At 64.2% G+C, this 20469-nt stretch overlaps 3 protein-coding genes across 4 annotated transcripts in view; 1 reads left to right on the top strand and 2 right to left on the bottom strand.

Annotated features, from left to right (window-relative positions):
• The window catches only part of GNPTG (N-acetylglucosamine-1-phosphate transferase subunit gamma), a 37259-nt gene extending 34917 nt beyond the window's left edge, over positions 1 to 2342 (bottom strand). The window contains exons 1-3 of the mRNA XM_082713735.1: positions 2249 to 2342; positions 2108 to 2165; positions 1949 to 2016 (exon numbers count right to left, since the gene is read on the bottom strand). Of these exons, the coding sequence (XP_082569861.1) occupies positions 1949 to 2016; positions 2108 to 2165; positions 2249 to 2300 (178 nt within the window). The 5' untranslated portion in view covers positions 2301 to 2342. The remainder of the gene's footprint in view (positions 1 to 1948; positions 2017 to 2107; positions 2166 to 2248) is intronic.
• A 14-nt stretch (positions 2343 to 2356) lies between these two features.
• TSR3 (TSR3 ribosome maturation factor) lies at positions 2357 to 4602 on the top strand. Its single transcript, XM_082713732.1, has 6 exons — positions 2357 to 2561; positions 2664 to 2883; positions 3160 to 3353; positions 3711 to 3887; positions 4061 to 4124; positions 4222 to 4602. Exons 1-6 carry the CDS (start codon positions 2450 to 2452, stop codon positions 4406 to 4408), a joined length of 954 nt encoding a protein of 317 aa, XP_082569858.1. The 5' UTR covers positions 2357 to 2449; the 3' UTR covers positions 4409 to 4602.
• BAIAP3 (BAI1 associated protein 3) lies at positions 4406 to 18603 on the bottom strand. 2 transcript variants are annotated; one of them, XM_082713598.1, is made up of 34 exons: positions 18487 to 18603; positions 14084 to 14227; positions 13680 to 13767; positions 13456 to 13536; positions 13011 to 13118; positions 12586 to 12645; positions 12380 to 12446; positions 12081 to 12276; positions 11722 to 11766; positions 11537 to 11614; positions 11349 to 11451; positions 10990 to 11097; positions 10798 to 10893; positions 10571 to 10674; positions 9964 to 10084; positions 9443 to 9567; positions 9265 to 9355; positions 9088 to 9144; positions 8907 to 9004; positions 8775 to 8826; positions 8554 to 8684; positions 8197 to 8320; positions 7975 to 8118; positions 7789 to 7881; positions 7493 to 7684; positions 7345 to 7413; positions 7194 to 7273; positions 7006 to 7114; positions 6670 to 6741; positions 6507 to 6587; positions 6305 to 6425; positions 6086 to 6209; positions 5797 to 6002; positions 4406 to 5706 (listed from the first exon to the last, which is right to left on the bottom strand). In XM_082713598.1, exons 2-34 carry the CDS (start codon positions 14215 to 14217, stop codon positions 5603 to 5605), a joined length of 3462 nt encoding a protein of 1153 aa, XP_082569724.1. In that variant the 5' UTR covers positions 14218 to 14227; positions 18487 to 18603; the 3' UTR covers positions 4406 to 5602. The 2 variants fall into 2 exon arrangements, with proteins under 2 accessions (XP_082569724.1, XP_082569725.1); XM_082713599.1 differs by lacking the exon at positions 10798 to 10893 and having other exon boundaries at positions 18487 to 18600.
• Positions 18604 to 20469: the final 1866 nt, after the last annotated feature.

Genomic DNA, 20469 nt, shown 5'->3' on the forward strand with positions numbered 1-20469 from the left:
CATGGTCTCAGGATCCTGGGATCGAGCCCCGCATTGGGCTCTCTGCTCAGCGCGGAGCCTGCTTCCCCCTTTCTCTCTCTCTCTCTGCCTGCCTCTCTGCCTACTTGTGATCTCTCTGTCAAATAAATAAATAAAATAAAATAAACAAAACTCAATTATTTAAAACAAACAAACAAACTAGACACCTGACTAACCAAAGACATGTGTGAGCCTTGAACAATCCTGGGATGGGGGGCAGCTGTGGAGGGCACTGAGGCAACCAGGGAACGTGGACTGCTTACATCACACACCGACTAATTTGGGGGACTGGGGGACCCATACTGGAATTATTTAGGGACAAAATGTCATAACGTCTATAACCTGGTTTCAAACTTGCTTTTTTCAAAATGGTAACGGAAAGGAAGACCAGGCGAGTGTGAAACGTTCACGGAGGCCCAGAGCACGCTGGTGTTCACGGTCCCGTTTCTCCATTTCTCTTTTTGATACTTTTAGTAATAAAAAGCAGGGACAGGGCACCTGGGTGGCTCAGTGGGTTAAGCCGCTGCCTTCAGCTCAGGTCATGATCTTGGGGTCCTGGAATCAAGTCCCACATCGGGCTCTCTGCTCAGCAGGGAGCCTGCTTCCCTTCCTCTCTCTCTGCCTGCCTCTCTGCCTACTTGTGATCTCTCTGTCAAATAAATAAATAAAAATCTTTAAAAAAAAAAAAAAAGCAGGGATAGACTTGTCACATCTGTTCCCTCTCTGACTTCATCCCTCACACCCCCAACCCTGTTGGCTTGGGCCCCCCCTTTTGCTGTACCCCTCTTCCCAAGAACCCCCATCCCTGCCTCACATCCTTTCCTCCTTCAGCTTCAGACCAAAATGTCATCTCTCAGCTTTTTCCTGACTCCCCTAATTAAAATGTCAATTCCAAGGGGCGCCCAGCGGCTCAGTCCCTAGAGCACATGCCTCTTGATCTTGGGGTCATGAGTTTGAGCCCCACAACGTGTACACTTAAGAATAGTTAAAAATAAAATAAAATGGCAATCACCAAAACACTCACATCTTCACACACATACTGTAACTTTCTCTGCTTTCCACACCTATAGAGTAATCCTCATCATCAAGCATCCCACACTTCCCCTACTTCTTGGTTTACACACACACACACACACCCGCGCAAACGCGCACACACTCTTCCCCCCCCCCCATAGACTGTCACCTCCTGGAGAACAAACGCTCTATGTTTTGCTTATTTCTGCATTCCCACCACACAGGCTACCACACAGTATGCTCAATAAAAAACACTACTGGGTCTCTGCTTCCCGAACCCGCGACCCCACTTCTGGGATCCTGCCTTAGGAAACCGTGCACCAGCTCAGGAAGAGTCCGGACGGGGAATGTTACCCACAGCACTGCTTCTAGCGGCCAACGAGCTTAAACAGAACGTTTGACGATACGGAAATGCAGCGCCATCCTCTAACAAACCAAGCATCAAGTGAGGAGCGTGGAGGCCGGTGCAACTCCCCACCAGGAGGACACACAGTGACTCCCAACACCAAATGAACAAACCTGTGTAGCTCGCGCTGTCTGAAAAAAGGCCAAAAAAGGGCAAAAGATACGTTTTAAAAAAACAGCAGCAGGAAGCACCAAAACACATTAATGCACGTTTTTCCTTGTACCTTTAGGCACGTAAAAGCACAAAAGACGTCAGTGCCCAAAGGCTAACGGAAATCACCTCCACAAAAAGAATTAAAGCGAACTCATCCGGACAACCTGTTTAACTGGTACTAGAACGTTCTGGAAATACAAACGCTGGTGCACTCGAAGACTGAGCGGCTGACAAGCGAATGCACGCGCCCCGCGCCCTTGTAGGGACCCTCCTCCCCGGCTACCCCGTCCACCCGCGCCGGGTACCCGCTCCCCTCCCTGGTCGCCCCCATGGGCGGGGCCAGGGCCCCGCACTCACCAGACACGGGTGAAGGGTCCTTCTTCGGCTGGAGGCGACTGGTCTGGGGCAGGAACGGGTTGTTGAGCCTGCGAGAAGCGGCAGGGTCAGCGGCAACCGGGCTCGGGGCTGTCCCTCCGCGCCCCGCCGCGCCCCGCCGCGCCCCGCGGGGCCGCTCACCCGAACGCGTTGGGCTCCTCCACCACTTTCATCTTGGCGGCAGCGGCGAGCGCCGGCCCTGCGGAGAAGCGGGAGGTGAGGAGGCGCGCGGGAGGCTGGGGGCGGCGCACGCGAGGGGCCCCGGAGCTCAGGGACACTAACCGCGTGCCGCGAGCCCCAGCAGCAGCAGGAACCCCCCCAACCCCACCGCCATCGCTCCGCCGCGCGCGCGGTCACGTGGGCGCTGCCCGGTCACGTGGGCGCCGCTGGGCCGGAAGTGGCGCTCGGCGCCTGCGCGAGCGCTCGTGGCTCACCTGCGGCGGAGCTGTGAATCCGCAGGTGGCAGGAGCCCCGCTGCCCGCCATGGGCCGCAGAAGGGCCGCGCGGAGGCCGGGGGCCGAAGGCAGCCGCGCTCGGCACCCCGCGGGCCGCTCCCTGGAGGCCTTCGCCGAGGAGGTGGGCGCCGCGCTGCGCGGTGAGTGGGTGCGATCGGGGGTCGCGGGGTGGGGAGCCGGGGTCTGGGGTCCAGCCCACGAGCTGCGCCTGAGCCTCGGTATCCTTCCGCGCCCCCGTGCAGCGTCCGTGGAACCAGAGGCGGCTGATGACGGGGGCTCCTCCGGCCCGGCGCGGCTACCCTGCACGCTGGCCATGTGGGAGCTGGGCCACTGTGACCCCCGGCGCTGTACCGGCCGCAAGCTGGCCCGCCTGGGTCTGGTGCGCTGCCTGCGCCTGGGCCACAGGTTCGGCGGCGTCGTGCTCAGCCCGGTGGGCTCCCAGTACGTGTCCCCCGCGGACAGGTAGGAGCAGGGCCCGGGGATGGCGGAGTGGGCGGGACCCTGGCACATCCTTCTTGCAGGGCTCCGCGAGGCGTGCGTGTCTAGGTCGCCCACGCTGCCTCCCGCAGGACCTAGTAGGTCTCAGTAAACGTGTGTTGAGTGAATAAAGGAGTCTGCTGCAGGAACACACGCTGCTGGGGCTGTTTGGGGGCCGAGGAATGACGTTCTTGTATCCCTGGAGAGGTCAGTCTCCAGGGACGTCGTCTCCAGAACCTAGCCCTCCCCTGCTCCCGACAGACAGCTGGTGGCACAGAGTGGGGTCGCTGTGGTCGATTGCTCCTGGGCCCGCCTGGATGAGACCCCGTTCGGGAAGATGCGGGGGAGCCACTTGCGGCTGCTGCCCCACCTAGTCGCCGCCAACCCCGTGAACTATGGCCGGCCCTGCAAGCTGTCCTGTGTGGAGGCTTTTGCCGCCACCTTCTGCATCTTGGGTGAGTGCTGGCAAGCTGCTGAGTCTGGCCACGCCCGCAGCAGTGTTTTCCACCATCTCCTGCGAGCAGTGTGAGGGTGTGTGGGGCGGTCAAGGTGGACAGGCCAGGACTCCAGTGCCACCTGTCACCCCTCACCTTGCCCTCAGAGAACACATGGTCCCTGTGGAGGCTCGGACAGGCAGCCCCGTGAGAGGGCCTCTGTGAACGGCAGAGGCGAGCGAGCAGCTCGTCTGGACCGTAGGATGGTGTCTGATGGGGAGTTTCAAGTGTGGGGATGGCATTGTGGGTCCCGGGGATACACTTAGGATGGGAGACAGATTGTCAGTATTGTTGGGTTTCTGGTGTCCACGCCGTCAGGCTTCTCGGACCTTGCTGTCATTCTGCTGCGGAAGTTCAAGTGGGGCGAGGGCTTCCTAGACCTGAACCGCCAGCTCCTGGACAAGTATGCAGCCTGCAGCAGCGCGGAGGAGGTGCTCCAGGCCGAACAGGAGTTCCTGGCCCACGCCAAGGAGCGCTCCGAGGAGGAGGAAATTGGTGAGGCCTGGCATGGATGCAAGCCCTCTGGTTGGGAGCCAGGACCATCCAGGCATGCCACACCTCCTTCTGAGAAGCCGAGGGGTGAGGCCTTCCTGCCCCAGCACCTGGGAGGCTCCGTTGTGCTCTGAGCTCACTTGTAAATCCCTTTCTTGCTTACTTCCTCTCTTCAGATCCTTTTGACTTGGATTCTGGGCGCGAGTTTGCAAACCCCAACAGGCCAGTGGCTGACACCCGGTAGGTCCTTGGGCTTTCCAGGGAACAGTTGAATCTGTCCTCAGCTGGGCTTTTGTGGAGCGAGTGTGCCCTCGGTGAACACACCTGTCCCTTCCAGGCTGCTTGCAGACAGCGGTGACAGCGACAGCGAGGACGAGTCTGAGGGGCACGGTCCTGATGCTGAGGATGAAGGAGACCACAGCAGCAGCAGCTGCCCTGAGGAGGACAGTCCTCTTGAGCAAGGGGCAAAGGCCAAGGCCCCCGCAGAGGTTTGGGAAGGAATCAAGAAACGGCAGAGAGACTAAACACTGCACACACGTTTATTTTCATGGCGGAGCAATGAGGACTGGAGACACAGCAGAACTTGTGGGGACACAGACAGGCCTAGTAACCTCAGCCCTCACAGCACTGAGCAGCACCAGACTCTGTCCCCATGCATGTGACATGGCTGTGCTCTGGGGCTGTCCAGCCCTCCCAATGAAGCTGCGGGCCAAGGAGACCCCAGTGTGAGCCTGTTTCTTTGCTCTTGGTCTGGGGATTGGGGAGGCTTGTGGGGGAGGAGTATGCAGTGAGGCAGGGCCTGCCTGCGAAGGGTGTGGACCGTGGGGTGCCAGGCGTGAGGCTGGTCTAGCATGGGTAGGTGCGGGTAGACACAGAAATTCGCTGGACAGCTGCGTGCCCAGCACAGAGCTCCTTACATGGACCAACTGCGTGATGTCCCCAGCCTCACAGTGATGCCAGGGGACCCTCTCCCAGGCCTCAGAGACAGGTGGTGAATGGAGACATATGCAGTTCTTAAACAAACCTGTCTGTACATCCTCTGGGTAAAGACTTCTGGGTGCCCACCCTCCCCTTTGTCAGAGCCCCTGGGAGCGGTTTCCTGCCACCTTGCTTGGTGCAGACTGAAACCCAAGCTGTCCTGCCTCTTGGCCCACAAGGCCCTGCCACACTCCCAGCCCCAGAAGAGAAGACAGAGCTTCCTCTAAGACATGCTTTCTGCTATGGTGCTGGTAACATCTGAGAGCGGCCCACCTTTGCTCGGGGCTCCCCTGGTCTCACCACTAGTGCCAGTAGCCTCTCCTCCAGCCTGTAGTTGCGACCACCAAAACTGACTCCAGACATGGCCTAACGTTTCCTGGGGAGCTAAGCCACCCCACTGAGAACCCTGCTCTCAAACCGGTGCCTGCCTGCTCTGGGGCCATGGGGGCCGAGCCGGCAGACGGGGAAGCTCACCTCATGGCCAGGCCTGCTCTCTTCTGCGTCCAGGGGCATAGCTGCTGGCCAGGCCCCACCAAGTCAGCCCCCCAGACCTGGCATGGGGGGTGCTGGATGGATTCATGGGGTTCACAGGACACACCACATGGACATGACCAGGTTAAGAAGGAGTGGGAGGGTCAGCTGCGCATGCACACTACACAGTGGGGTGGGGGAGCGAGCCCCGGCTGCACAAAGCTGACGACGGGGCTGGATGAGGACGAGGAGGGGACCCATGGAGGGGCTCAAGGGTCTGCTTCCATGCTCTTCTCCAGCTCCTTGAGTTTCTTGACAAACTCCTGCGCCTCCTTGTTGGTGCGGCCCTCCAGCATTCTGAGCGCTGACTTCACTGCCGGCAGGAGGTTGGGGGGGTGGGGGAGCATGAGCCCCTACCTCCAGCCAGCCCTCTCCCCACCCCCACCCCCGGACCCGCACTTACCCTGGGCTCTGGGCCTGCGCAGGTGCAGGGTGACAGGCTGCCTGGCCCTCGAGCTCCCTCCCACCTGCGGCCGTGCTATGCCACCAATGCTGCCCAGGCTGAGGGCCGCCTCCCCCGCGAAGTCGTTGGTGGACAGCCAGTCGTGGTCCATGACCGTGAACAGCACGCAGGCGCCGCGGCGGCGGCACGCCTCTGCCGGCACGGAGCTGCAAGCGGAGGGCGGTCATCGGAGCCCCGCTCCGGCTGGCCTGGCGCGCGAGGACTGCTGGGGGCAGAGCGGGACACTCACAAGTAGAAGAGCTCGTCATACACGGGGTGCAGCGTCCGGCTCTTGACTTGCGTCCTCTGGCTGCGCACCAGCGGGAAGAGGTGCGGCGGGCCCAGCTCCACAATCACGAAAGGGTCGCTCAGGCCTGAAGGGCGCAGCCAGGAGCGGCCGTGAGCCCCGCCGCCCCGCAGCCCTTCAGCCGCGCCCCCGCCGGCGCCCCGCCCCGCCCCGCCCCCTCACCATTGGCGTCCAGCGGGGGCAGGTCCGCGGCGTGCAGGACCTCCACCACCAGTCTCTGCTCCGCCGCCTCGTAGTGGCAGCGGACGCTCAGGCGCCCGAACCGGTTCTGCTCCAGGGACCTCTGTGGAAGGACTCGGGCCAGTGACCGGGGTTGGGGTGGGGGGCGGGGAGAGGCCGAGTGCGCAGCCCCTGCCCTCGCTACCTGCTTGAGCTTGTCCAGGTAGTACTGCTCGATGCACTCGCGGGTGGAGCACTGGTGCAGACGCAGCTCCTCCTCCAGCCTCTGCGGGGCGCACGGGGCGCTGAGCACGGCCCCCAGCGCGCACAACCCCCCCTTGGCCGGAGGCCCCCAGGCCAGGCCTCACCTTGTAGCTTCCGTCCCTCAGGCTCTCCAAGGGCAGACCCTGACCCTCGGCGTGGAAAAAATTCACCAGGGCCTGGGGCAGGGCAAGAAGGCAGAGCCGTCAGAGGCACAGCTGTCCGGGGGCCCAAGGCTGAGACTGGTGGACCCGCTTCTCACGCGTCATGCCCCCCTGAAGCCCCGGGCCAGCGGGGGAGAATGCCAAGGCCCAGGGGCCCAGGTGCTGCTGACACAGTGGGTGGGCGGGCAGGAGATGTCGGGCGGCCAGGATCCCCGAGGACCCCTTCAGGCCTGGAAGTCCAGGCGCCCCGGCAGGGACTGCTCCTCCCCAGGGCCCTACCTCCAGTGCGAAGTGGAAGCGGCCATAGAAGTCCGCAGAGACGTCGAGGTTGGCCCCGAGGGCCTGCAGGATGGCCTGTAGCAGCAGCTCCCAGAGGGCCTCCAGCACCCTGCAGGGACACCCAGCGTGGGCTACAGCACCACGGACCGCACCCTGCCCACCCCCCACCCCCCCAGACCCAGCCCTACCTGCTCAGGTTCTCCTTGACCAGCACCGTGTTCAGCAGGGCCAGCTTCTCGTCCAGGTACTTCATGAGTGGGGCCACAGCCTGCAGGCAGCACCCTCAGCACCAGCCCGCCCACGGGCCCCCCACAGACCCCCCGCCGGCAGCACACTCACCTCGTCGTTCTGGATGGAGTCCGGCGACAGGCTGATGTGCTGCACGTACTTCCGGATGTCGGCCACCATCTGCGGGAGGGCAGCGCTCGGCACCCCGCAGCAGGGCACCCAGCAGCCGGCTCCCCCACCTGCCTGCCGGCCCGCCCACCTTGGAAGTCAGGTGCGCGGTCACAGTCTGGACCTCCTGTTGCAGGTCTTCATCCAGGGCCTGCATGCAGCTGAGCAGGGGCCGCGGGAGCCCCCCTTCCAGCGCCAAGGTCGCCTCCGGCCACGCCAGACCCCGCAGAGCCTGCCCAGCAGCCTTGCGGAGAAGCTCCACGTTGTTGAGCACCACGCAGAGCTGGGGAGGCGGGCCAGGTGTGGGTGAGTGCGCAGGCAGCCCCGCGCCGGCCCCACGCAGCCACCAGCACCCCCACCCCCCGACTTGGCCACCAGCCCGCTCACTGGCTCGCTCACTGCCTCGCCCGCGGCCCCAGGCTGAGCATCCACCTTCTTCCGCAACAGCTCCGTGTAGAAGAGGGTGGCCTCGCACAGGTCCTAGGGTGAGACACGAGGGGTGGGAGTTGTGGGCTGCGTCCGCTGCTGCTGCTGCCGCCCTCCCACACGCTCCCCAAACCCACAGCCGCGCACCTGGCTCAGCTGGGTGCCCAGCGCCTGGGCCTGGGCCGGGTCTGGCCACGCCAGGCGGGCCCACAGCTCCTGGATGTGACTGAAGCAGAGGCTGGCAGTGGCTGCGGAGCTGCTGTGCTTGGAGGAGGCATCTGTGGGCTCCAGCTAAGAGGGCGGGAGGAGGCCTGGGTGGCAGGGCAGCCCTGGCGGAGCCCAGCAGCCTCGGGCCTGGGTCTTACTCACTGTGTCCACGTCCACGGCTCCCTGCAGTCTGCACCTGGTCTGGTCCCGCAGCACCTGCAGCCAGAGCTTCACGGCGGGCAGGAAGGGGGCGTGGATGCCAGCCAGAGCAAGGGAGCGGCTGTCACTGCAGCGGGGGCCCGACAGAGCTCGCCCTGACTCAGCCACCCGGAGCCAGCAAAGCCCAGGTGCCCTCCCTCCAAGGCCCCTGTCCCAGGGGCCCCCTAGAGGAGGCTGGAGGACAGCCAGAGCGGGGGGGGGGGGGGGGGGGGGAGTGGGGATGTGTCTGGGAGGCAAAGAGTGGACAGAGACAGGTGGGGGCGGGTGGAGGGAAGGGGAGAGGCTGGGCAGGGCACCCACCGGCCGGGGAGGCTGCTCCAGAAGCCCTGGATGTCGGCCAGGGTCAGGTACAGCTCGAAGAGCCCCGAAGCCACCTCGAGGGTCAACTTGGGGCTCAGCTCCTCCGTCAGCACCCACGCCTCCTCGGCCACCTGTCAGGATGGTGGAGTCAGGGGCTGTGGGCAAAAAGGAAACCAAGGCGCCCTCCCAGCCAGGGGGCTTCTCCCCACTCCCCTCCTCACCAGACGTTCCAGCTGCCGGAAGGTGAGGGTGAAGAAGTCGATCTCGACGATGCTGCGGAACAAACCCCACACACCTGCTTGCCCCACGCCCAGCCTGGCGGCATCCCCGAGGAGCCAGGGCAGGGGCCCTACCTGTGGAAGAGGCTGGCATAGACCCCATAGCAGGACTGCAGATCCTCGTAGACAGTGTCAGCCAGGTGCACCAGCCCAGCGAGGCGCTGCGGCCCCGGCTGCAGGGAAGCGGGGTTCACATGACCTCTGGGCCCGGCCTGCCCCACCCCACCCCTGTGGCCAGGCCCTCCCTGAGCAGCACCTGCTCCCGAGGACTCTTGCTGTTCAGGAGCCTGTCGTACCACTCACGGTTGCCTCTCTGCAAGACAAGTCACCGAGACGCTGTGAGGAACGGGGGAGGCTCAAAGGGCAGCAGAGAATGGCAGAGCAGGCCGAGCCGGGGGCCAGGGCGGGGTGGGCAACTGGGGGTGGGACACACCTTCAGAGCCGCGGCGATGTCCATGTTCAGCTCCGTCTCGAAGGGGCAGCTCTCGAAGGACGGCTGGAAGAGCTGCATCTTGCTGAGACACCTGGACAGGGGCCACCTGCTGACTGCGGCCGCCCCAGTCCCATACATCCCCCCCTCCCCGCCTCACCAGCACCGGGGTGGCACTCACTTCAGCAGCAGCTCCAGGCGGTACACAGCTGTGCTGTTGGTGGCTGGGAAATAGTCTCGCAACTGGCGCAGCAGCCGCAGCCCGAACTCGGAGAAGGCAGAGAAGCTGTCAGCCAGGCTCTCCTCCTAGGCACACAGGGCCCGTCAGAGCTGACCCTCTCACGGCCATCCCCGCGGGTAGGGGTGGGGGAGCAGCCCGTCTGCAAAGGCTTCCTGCAGCCATCCACAGGCCTGGCCCTGCAACTATCTCCCACAGCCTCAGGGCCTTTGCACCACCAGTTCCCCCTGGCCAGTGGCCAGAGCCCACTGCCTTGGCCCCTCAGCCAAGTGAAGGGTACAACCTCCCCATCCTGGGATTCCACCCCATCCCCCGATCTCAGCAGTGCCCAGTCTTGCTCTGCCCTGGGCCACGAAGTCTATTTTCAAGCTCACACCACCCTGTAGGCCATGTGCCCTGTCTGTCCAGCCCACAAGCAGCCCAGGGTACAGCACTTTCAGGCAACGAAGAGGGCGCGCTCTCACCTGATCCTGGGGCAGGGATGACGCCTCCTCCCAGTGTGCCTGCAGGTCCTCCAGCAGCCCCAGCAGGTAGCCATAGTCCAGGGTGCAGGTCTGATGGTGGCGGCTGCTGACCTGCCAGTGCCTGTGGGGGCCAGCCCTGCCGCAGTCAGTGCAGAGTCAAGGAGGCAACCCCCCAGGAGACCCCTTGTGCCCCTTCTATTACCCCTTCCCATCCCACAGTGCCCTCATGGCACCACCCCTTTTCACCCCTTCCCACTCAAAGCACTCCTACGCCTTCCCTTCCTGCCCGGTCCAACCGCCTCCACACACACCACACAGCACGCCTCTTTCCCCTCCCACAAGACCCCTCCAGCTCCGCCCCTCTCAGCTGCTGCCACTCACAGCACCCCTTCTCGCACCAGGGGCCCCTCCACCATGCCCCACCTCTTCCAAGACCACGCCCACTTTCTACCTTATTCCCCACAGCCCTGCCCCTTCCCGGGCCCGCCCCTCTTAGCCCGCCCACTGGCAGCGCCTCTTTCCCGCCACAACCCCGCCCCCATCGCCCCGCCCCCCCTACAGCGCAGCCCTCCCACCCGCGGCTCCTCCCCGCGCCCCGCCCACTCACAGCACTGCCAGCTGCAGCGAAGACAGGTTGCTCTGGGCGCCGTGCAGACACAGCACGGTGGCCGCGGGCCCGCTGAGCTCCCCGCGCCAGCTGCTTGAGTCCGGCTGGGAAAGGGGGCAGACGTGAGCGGAAGGAGCAGACGCCATCGCCTCCTGCCCCCGGTGCCCAGCCTCCCCTGCTCTCCCACCCCAGGCACCAGGTCACCCTGGTCCCTAGGGCGTGGCTACCTCCTGGGACCGGTGCTCGAACTGCAGCAGACGGCTCAGCAGCAGCATGTAGGACAGGAAGCCCGACCGCCCACGCTGGCTCATGCCCGTGTCCCTCTGGAAGGCAGGGCCCGCCTGTCACCAGCCCTGCCCCAGCCTGCCAGCAGGATTGGAGGGCCAGGATGCAAGGCAGGGGACCCCGGAGCTCCCCACCTGTGTAGTGATCAGCTTTAGGACCAGCTGGCAGTCCCCCTGCACTCGGGAGGCGCTGGAGCGCGGTTCCAGCTTGAACCAGCGGTCTTCACCAGCCACAGGCACCTCCTGAGAGAAGGGGGTGCAGACCGGCAGTTCTCCTCCCTGTCCCTCCCACAGACCTCTGAACACAGGCCACTGGCACACAGTGAGCACTCAGGGGTGCCTGGACACAAGACACCACAGAAAGCTGTTCCTTCCCCCTCCTCTGCTGCATAAGGCCCCCACCCAGCCCAAGAAGGATGGGAGAGGTTTGGGGGGATCACAGGACATAGCCACCAGCAGAGTCCCCGGGGGGAACAGGCCCTGGCCCCACTCACCCGGATGGGGATGTTGAGACACCCCAAGAAGTCATCCGTGTGGTCCTCTGTGGGCCCTGCTGTCCCATTCGCACGGGCCGACTTGACAATCTGTTTGAAATACCTGAGCAAAGCAAGGTAGCTGCCCACCTGGGGTCCCCGGGGAGCCGCCACCTGTTGGCCCATGTCTGGGGGGCCCCCCATCCTACCTGCTCATGCCCTTCAGGCCGATGACTTCATTCAGCTTCCTGCATGCCTCCACCAGAGACACATCATCGTCATGGTCCCTAGGGGCGGGCAAGGGGGCGGACCTGGCTTGTCTGGAGCCTGGTTGGGCCCTGAATGTCCCCTCCCACTGCATGTCCCTTGCGCTGCAGGGCCCCGGGGCCTATACCAGATGTCCAGGTGCAGCTGGTCTGTGCTGACGTCCTCGATCTCACTATGAGGAAACAGAGAGATGGCCAGAGGCTGCAGGACAAGCCTCTGCCCAGGGCTGGTGGGCCAAGGAAGGGACAATCCTTAGATTGTCCCTTAGAAGCTCCAGCTTCTAAGACTGGCTGGACGTGAATCCTGACCGTGTGGCCACTGGGGCCAGCACCTTTCTTTGAGACAGTGACGTCCTCTGGAAGCCCGTCCTCGGACCAGCCCCGCTCAGATCGCTGGAGCAGGCACTGAGACAGCACGTGTCCTGGCATAGCAGCCCCCCATGTCCCCACTCCCACCACCGCTGCCCGGCTGCAAAAAAGGACTTACAAGAAGAAGTTTTCCTTCCAGACGGGGTTCAGGGTGCTGCTCTTGACCTCGGTGACCTGGATACACTTGGCCGGCAGTGGCCCTCCACGCTTGCTGCCTTTGCGGAAGCTAAAACGCTGCTCCTTGTGCGGGCCTGGCTCCCGTGGGGCACCCGAGGCCGGCAGGATGCCCAGCATGCAGTAGGGGTCGCTGAAGCCTGAGACGCCACAGGCACCTCAGTCCCCGGCCCCAGGCTGCCCCCCGCCCTCCACAGCCACCAGGCCCGGGCACAGCCAAGTTCCCGGCTGGTCCCCACTCACCATTGGGGTCTTTGGCCAGCAAGTTCTTGGCACGCATGACAGAGACTTTCAGGGCGTATGTGGGGGCCTGTGGGCCGAGGGTGCCGAGGGGCCGCTTGAGGGAGGATCTGTGGGGCCAGGCCAGGGCCCCGCGCTGTGCCCTCTCCACCCCCAAACCCTAGCCCTGTGGCTGGTCAGCGTCTGCCCACCCTGCGTGGCAGCCCCACCTTGGCCTTCTTCACGCGTTCAATGGCCTTGGCATGCTCGTCGGAGCTTGTACCAAACACCTGTAGAGGACGGGCAGGTGTGAGGGCCCAGGTACCCCCAAAAAAGAGCCGCCCAGTCTCCTGGGGGCCACACAGGAGAGGAGAAAGATGCATTTGTCTATCCATCCATCCTCTGTGTGTCCGTGTGTCTGTCCATTGCCCCATCCTTCCGGGGATGCCAATCAGCCGGTATGTGTGTCTGCCTGGGCACACACGTGTGTGTAGGGAGTGTTCTGTATGTGGGCCAAGCCTTCATTATTTAGGTGAGGGGGACAACACCAGGTAGAGAACAGGGCTGGGAGAGACAGTGGGCTCCGTTCTCCCGAAAGCAGGGCAGGGAGGGGCCGGGCTGGGCCAGCAGGGAGGAAGGAACCGCTGGGACTCACCTGCTGCAAGTAGCCCAGGAGGGTCTCCTGGTCATCCACCTGGTCAGGACCCATGGTCCCCGCCCGGTAAAGGACTGTGTACAGGGCTTCCTCATAGAGCATCTCCACCTATGGGCAGGGAGCAGGGCATGCCCTGAGTCCCAGCCAGCCCACCCCTGTCCCCCTGAGCCCTGGCCGCTGGGGGTTCAGGCACCTTGCTCCCCCCAACCCTACCCCGGCATCCCAGCTCCCAGGAGCTCTGTCCACCGGCAGAGACAGGTCCCAGCATCCATACAGTTGTACCTGCTCGGCCCTGCAGGGGTCTGACCCCCAACTTACCGGCTTCCATGGGGAATTCTAGTCCTCACCCCCACCACCTTTGCTGTCCGCCCGTCCCCAGGACCTGAGCATGGCACACAGGAAGTGCTCTTGGATCTCCCTGGACCCAGGCCCCTGTCCCCTTTACCTCCTCCTGGGTTAGGGCTCTCAGGCCACGGCTGGGGTCCACGGGCTCGGCAGGGGCTGGTGAACCACTGCGTAAGAGGACCTGTGAGGGCGCTCAGGTAAGGGCCTCCTGTGGGGACCACTCCAGGGAGGGGAGGAGTTGAGGTGCAGGGGTAGGGGCAGGGGGGCAGTTGGACAGCCCAGCGTGGTGCCCCCGCACCAGGCAGCAGCACCAGCTGTCCTCACCTCGGGGCAGGGAAGGCCTTGTCTGCCTTCGCCCTTCTTCAGAATGAGACGCATGTGCGCGAAGAACTCCACACCGTCCCCAGGTTTCCTGCAGAGGGAGGCCGGGCCGAGGGTCAGCAGGTCCTCCCTGAAGCTCAGGGTTCCCGGCATGTGCCTGCCCCCCCAACCCAGGGCCAGCCACCGGCCCCTACAACTTGAGGGGACTGCCTGGGTCTCCGCTTGTCCCAGGGCTCAGTCCGATGTCCAAGGCGTGGACCCCACCCCCTGCAGGCCTTGGGTTCAGACTCTCCTGGGCTCCCCCCAGAGGCTGTGCTAGGGCAGCAGGAGAGTGAGCACCAGTGAGAGAAGGGCAGCCAGGTGCACGTGACCATACGGGACGGGGGGGGGGGGGGGGGGGCACCCACCAAGCCCCTGCAGCGGTGGGCTCCTGTGGGTCAGCGCCAGTGCTCCCCGGCTCCCCCTCGGTCCTCCGGCGGAAGGATGGGCGCACCTGCACCTGCCTGAGCACACTGCTCTTGATCTCCAGCAGGGTCGTCATGGTGGGGGGTCTGTGGGCAGAGAACACGGCCGTAGCCTCTGACATCCAGCGGCCAGCAGCTCGGCCATGCTGGCCCCAGCCACCACAGGTGTACAACCAGCAATGGTCCAACCAGCCACAGACCGACGGTGGCAGGGCGCTGCCTCCCGATGGGGCTGCCCACGGCACAGGAGGGGGCACCCAAGCCTCCCCAGAGCACCCCCTCCCTCGCTGCTGGACGGCACTGGGCACCCTGGGGGCCATGTGCACTCCTGCTGGCAACCTGGGGCCAGTCCCTTGGTCTAAGTCTTCATGGCCTGTTTGCAAAATGGGGCACCCCTGCTGCATTGCGCTGGGGACTGAACAGTGCCGAGAGGTGACGATAAGTTGATTGGTAGGTTGGTCGATAGAGCCTGGCACAGCCCTCACTCTGTGGCTGGGAGCTGCTGGGCTCCAGCCCATCCTGCCACACCCCCACCCACCACCCATCCAGGGGGGGGGTCCCCTGGCTGTGTCCCTGGAGTCGGAGGACACCTCAGCAGCAAGGGCCTGTGTGTCCTGGGGGCTCTGCTCTGTGCAGACAGAATGCGGACAGGCAGGCTTGGAGGACAAATCCACCACCCTGCAAAGGGCTGAGCCCAGGCCCCCAGAAGTGTGCATCTCCGAGTTGGGGACAACCTGCTGAGGTCTCCCCTGAGACTCCCTTGAGGAGTGTCCAGGACTCCCCTGAGGAGTGTCCCCATGTGCATTCGTTCTCATCCGCAGTCTCCCCCGCCCTGCCAACCACTGTCACACTGGCTCACCTCCTCCAGGGGGTTCAGGATCCCCTGCAGACCCAGAGGCAAGGGCAGCGGGACCACAGAGCTGCCGCGGGGCATCTTCCACAGCACTGGCTGGTCCAGGCACCCACCTCTCCCCTGGCCCACCCAACAACCTGTGCCTCCCCCCAAATCCCAAGGTCTCCTTGTGCCCCTGTTGGAAGCCATCAAAGTGCTGACCCCCTGGCCAGGCTGACTCCTCCACTCTGTGCCTACCCCTTGGGCTCCCTGCCCCAGGCTTGCCAGCCTCTGGTATATGACACACACCATGTTCTCCTCAGTGTACCACAGGACCTTTGCACTTGCTGCCCTGGTCCCCCTTCCTGGCAGAGCTCACCCGTCCACTCACTGCGGGAACCTCAAGGCAGGCCCAGCCTGTGCAGAGGAGCACTATCATCTTGCTGACAAAAGAAAAGTGGGGGGCACCTGGGTGGCTCAGTGGGTTAAGCCTCTGCCTTCGGCTCAGGTCATGATCCCAGGGTCCTGGGATCGAGCCCCACATCGGGCTTTCTGCTCTGCAGGTAGCCTGCTTCCTCCTCTCTCTCTGCCTGCTTCTCTGCCTACTTGTGATCTCTGTCAGATAAATAAAGAAAAAATCTTTTAAAAAAAAAAAAAAAAAAGAGAAGTGGGCCCTCAGCTGGGTGCAACAATTCTGGCCCCAGATCTCCCAGGCAGTTCGTGGCAGGAGAGCCAGGAGAGCATCCCCCCTCCCGCCTAGTGTGCCCAGGCCAGCGCCCCAGGGATCATGCCCACATCCCTGCAAGTCCCTAGGGAACACCTGCTCCCTCCTCCTCTGCACCTTATGCCCTGGTGGGAGCGCTGGAGCCCAGGCATGCTGGCCACTTCCCGAGTCCTGACCGAATCCCTGCCCTGCGCTGCATCTGTCTCTCTATGGTCCCAGGGCTACCATCCCTGCTCTGTGCCCCCGGCCAGCTCAGCCCACCCAGGCAGCATGCAGCCTGCTCCCTGAAGCCCCAGCACCAGTCCTGTGGGGCCTTGGGGAGTGCTGGGCTCCGAGGGGCTCATCTGAGCAGCCCAAGAGCTGGGGACAGAAAGGGCTGCGGGCTCCGACTCTGAAATGAGGCCCTGCTTTCCCTTCTCAGACTGACCACTGCCTGCCCCTGGGGGGGGGCTTCCTGCAAAGATGGGGGGGTGTGAGGAGGCAGGTGCTGCAACGTGGAGGTGCTGTCCTACAGGCCATCAGCAGTGAGGTTATCGGGGCCCCCTTCCCCTCTCTAGCTGTGGGGAAGCAGCGGCTACCCCCGCAGCCCCTCAAAGCCGGGTAGCAGCCAGTGCTTGAGCTGTTGCCAAGGCAACCGCCAACTGCGTCTGCCGAGTGACAGGGGCTACAGGGGCTCACGGACCCAGAGACAGACATGACGCAGTAGCCAAGTGGCCACAGAGTCAGGGTGCCTCCCTGAGAATAAAACGCTCAAGACAGAGGGAGAGCTGCCCCACCCCATAATCTCAGCCCCAGAAAGGGGGTGCTGCTCTGCTCCCCTCATCTACCTGGAGAAACTGAGGTCTCGGGCTTAGAAGCTTATGCGAGGCCACAGAGCCCGCAAGTGGCCAGGGACAGAGCCCACCTCCAAATTCAGTGTCCAAGCTCTAAGCTCCTGGCACATCCTGAGTTCTGGGGCCCAAGGAAGTTGGCCTCTGGCTCTGTGGCACCTGGCACTGGACAGGGGCAAAAGTGGCATCCGGGCACAGGTGTCTGGGAAAGATGGCTCATCTCTGGGTGCCCAGACACTCGTCCTGTTTCCCTGGAAACGGTCTGCCACTCCGGCACTGACACTGCGGCACACAGTGGCCTGGTCCTGGGAACCAGTCAGCTCCTCGCCCAGAGATGCACAGTGTGAGTGCACGGCTGACCCCCAGGAAGCCCCCGCCGGCCGCAGGGCCCCTCCGTCTGTCTGCCAGGCCCCAGGAGAACTCTTCCCTGAGTTCTGTGTGTCTCTGGTCCCCCTGGGCTGGGCAGCAGCATGGAACAAGATGGGCCCGCATTCTTGCTCATGCCCGGCCACCAGGGCCAGGATCCCAGCCCTGCTTGTCCAGTAGGCAAAGTGAGGCTGGCCAAGGACCTGAATGTCACACTGACACGGGGGCCAAGCCAATATGAACATGTCCACCTTGTCCCCTGGCTGACCCCAAGGCCCAGGTTGAACGGGAAGTGGGAACCCTACTAAGTGGACCCCCCATCCCATCTCACACCCCAGGGCTGGGTGAGCTGCCTGGAGCCTGGACTCCAGCCAGGGACTCTGAGCCACACTGTCTCCTAGCCCACCTGGGGGCTTAGGTGCACCAAAGCAGCTGGTGATGGGGACAGCTGAGCCAGAGAGCCAGGCTTTCTCCCTAGCTAGAGTCCCCTGGGGCCCCTGGCCACCCCCACAGTGAATAAATAACTTTATGATCAACATCTCAGAGCACTACATCCCTTTGTACCAAGATTTGGTCCCTGGACACTTGCAGGCAGGGGTCCTCCGAGGCTACCCTGTGTGTGTAGGGGGAGTGACAGGGTATCTGGCCCCACATGCTGGTCTCCATGTCACCCTCTTGGTCTTCTCTTCCCAGCCCATCTGCCTTCACTTTTCCTATTGGATTTCCAGCTGTCGCCTTCTGATGGCTCCCTAGACAGCCTGAGCCAGCCCTGGGGAAGGGCCTGGGAACGTGCATTTTTTTGGGGGGGGGGGACGTGCATTTTGAGCAGCTCTGCAGTCCGACCTAAAGCCGTGTGAGGCGCGGGATCCACTGCAAAGGGCCACCCAGATACTTCTAGAACGAAAACCGAGGCCCCTCCGTCCGAATTTCCTGCGAGGCTCCCTCCCGCGCCTTTACTCACCTGTCTCCACCGCGACGTCCCTCCCGCCTGGCTCACGCACATCCCTTCCCTCTGCCCCTTCCCGCCCTGCCCCCCCCCCTGTGCCGCCACAGAAGCCTGGGGGCCCCCCAGTTCCGTCGAGGTTTTTCCCTCCTCGATGAGGGGGGCGGGTCTGCGGGCGGCTTAGAAGCCTGGTGAGTGCGCATTGTTTTTACCGCTCCGGCCCCCGGAGGGGTTTCGTGGAGACCAGGGGTCCTCAGACGACGGGCGGCGGGGAGGGAGGGAGCGGCGCCGGCGGCATCTGCCCCCCGGGAAAACCCGCGGGGCGGCACGGAGGTCCCCAGCCCAGACCCACCTGCGGCCTCCGTGGGGCATTGGGACAGCGGGGTCGGAGGGGCGTCCTGCCGCCCCCCCCAACTCGACCCCCGCCGGCTCCGGCGCTCCTGAAGACGCGGGCCGACAGAAGCGCCAGGGACCCGTCCCTCCGAGCACGCGCCGGCCTCAGTTTCCCCGCAGCCGGGGGCGCGCCTTCCCACTTGCCGTCGCCCTCCTCCTCGGAGGGGCCTCCCCGCGCCCATCGGGGTTCGCAAACGTAGGGGCCGGACCGGGCGCGCGGGGGCGGCGGCGACGGCCGCCCGGAGTCCGAGCACTCACCGAGGGCCGGGGGCGCGGTGTCCGGGGGTCGGGGGGTCGCGAGCTGGGGAGACGCCGCGCTCCGCACCTGCTCCACGGACGCCGGGCACAGCGCGCTGGCAGCCGCGCCGACGACTGAGCGCTGCGGGGGCGGGGCCTGGCTGCGAGCCCCGCCCCCGGCCCGCCCCCGCCGCTCCCCCCCTCCCCTTCCGCGACCCCGGCCCCGGGACCCTGCAGCGCGCACGCCGGCTGCCAGGGCAGTCGGGCCCGGGAGTCCCCGTACCTGGGCGCGGAGGGGACGCGGGGCCGACCGTCAAGCCGCGGGTGGGTGCAGAGCGGGGAGCGGCTTCTGCTGGGTCAGGACCCCCTCCTCGGGGACCCTCGGCTGGCCAAAGTCGCAAAAACCGAGCGAGACCCGCCCGGGCCGCCGCGCAGACTTTTCTCGAAGGGCCTCCCCGCCCAGGCTCTGACCGCTGCAGGCATCTTCCCGGGGCGCTCCCCACACCGCGTCACCTGTTGGGCCAGCGTCCGCATGCCGCAGGGGAGACCCCCGTCGCCCCAGTTGGGAGGGTGCGGGGTTTCGCCAGCTGGTAGCTCCAGGCCCGCGCGGGACCCTGCGCCTGCGCCCTTCCTTGCCCACCCCGGGGGCCTCGCCCTGTGTGCGCCTGGCGAGCTCCAGAGAACGGTGGCTCCCTGCTGATCCCAGCAGTTTGGGCCGGCCCACCAGCCCTTTCCAAGGAGCTCCCGGTGGCGCTGGGGGATCATCAGCGGACCTGGTACTTAGGGAATCCGCCGATCTGGAGATTTTTAATAAAGATTTTATTTATTTGACAGAGAGATATCACAGGTAGGCAGAGAGGCAGGCAGAGAGAGAGGGAAGCGAGCTCCCCGCTGAGCAGACAGCCCGATGCGGGGCTCGATCCCAGGACCTTGAGATCATGACCTGAGCTGAAGGCAGAGGCTTTAACCCACTGAGCCACCCAGGCGCCCTGGAGATGTTTTTAACCCCAAGTACCTTTTCTCTAATGGTGGGGGCCCAGGCAGTGCCGGAAATAGAAAGGCCCAGAACACACTCCAGCTCAGTCCAGGGCAAGGACAAGGTTTGCTGGCAGGAGGCCAGGGGTAGGCTGAGCTGAGCGCCAAAGGTGGGGGACCAGGGTTCCAGAACAGCCACTCGAAGGGAGGGAGCTCAGATGCAGCTGGGCACCAGGCTGTGACCCTCCCACGTTGCAGCCCCATTCTGCCCACTTGCTGGAGTTCAGGGAGGGAGTGTGGCAACAGCATGGCCTTGGGGGACCCAGCACCTCTCCCATCACCCTGGGATGGGACGGACAGGGCTCTGAGGGGGACACCACCTGTCGCAGCTGTCAGGTCCGGACCCATACGGGTCCACACTGCCTTGGAGGAGACGTGGCATTCCCAGGGTGGGTTCGGCTTCTGCAAGCTCTCTGCCTGCGGGCCCTGCTTCCATCCTGGCCAGCACAGCCAGCACAGGGGGATAGAGATGCTCAGGAACACACCTTGACTGCTTGAGCACAGGATGGGGATTGCGGAGGGAGCAGCTGCTGCTCTCCCCTGGGGGCTGGCAGGTCCTGAGCTAGGATCTCAGAGCCCACGCCCCCCCCCCCAACCCCTGCAGTCCTTCGTGAGCTTCTGCCAACCTGTTGGAACAAACACGGGCCTGGTTGCCATGGTGATCATAATGGCTTTGGAGTGAAGAGATGAGATCCCACAGCCGCTATAAACAGGAAGTTAGGAGGGGCCGCTGCCAAGGGAGGGAACCCTGCTCGCACCCACATCCCCTGTCCCTTGGGGAGCATGGGGCTGGGGTCCAGCAGCACAGAGGCCCCAGCCCTAACCCTGTGGCCTGTTGGGGTGGAGGCCTGTTGGAGACCTCACCACCCTCTTTGACAGATAAGAAAGCTATGTCCTGGGGAGGGGAAGGGCTGTTCCTGGGCCACAAAGCAACTGGCTGGGTCCCGAGCCCGGCCCTGGACCTCAGTT

This window comes from Mustela nivalis (genome assembly GCF_964662115.1).
Source record: "Mustela nivalis genome assembly, chromosome: 19".
Classification (NCBI taxonomy): Eukaryota; Metazoa; Chordata; class Mammalia; order Carnivora; family Mustelidae; genus Mustela; species Mustela nivalis.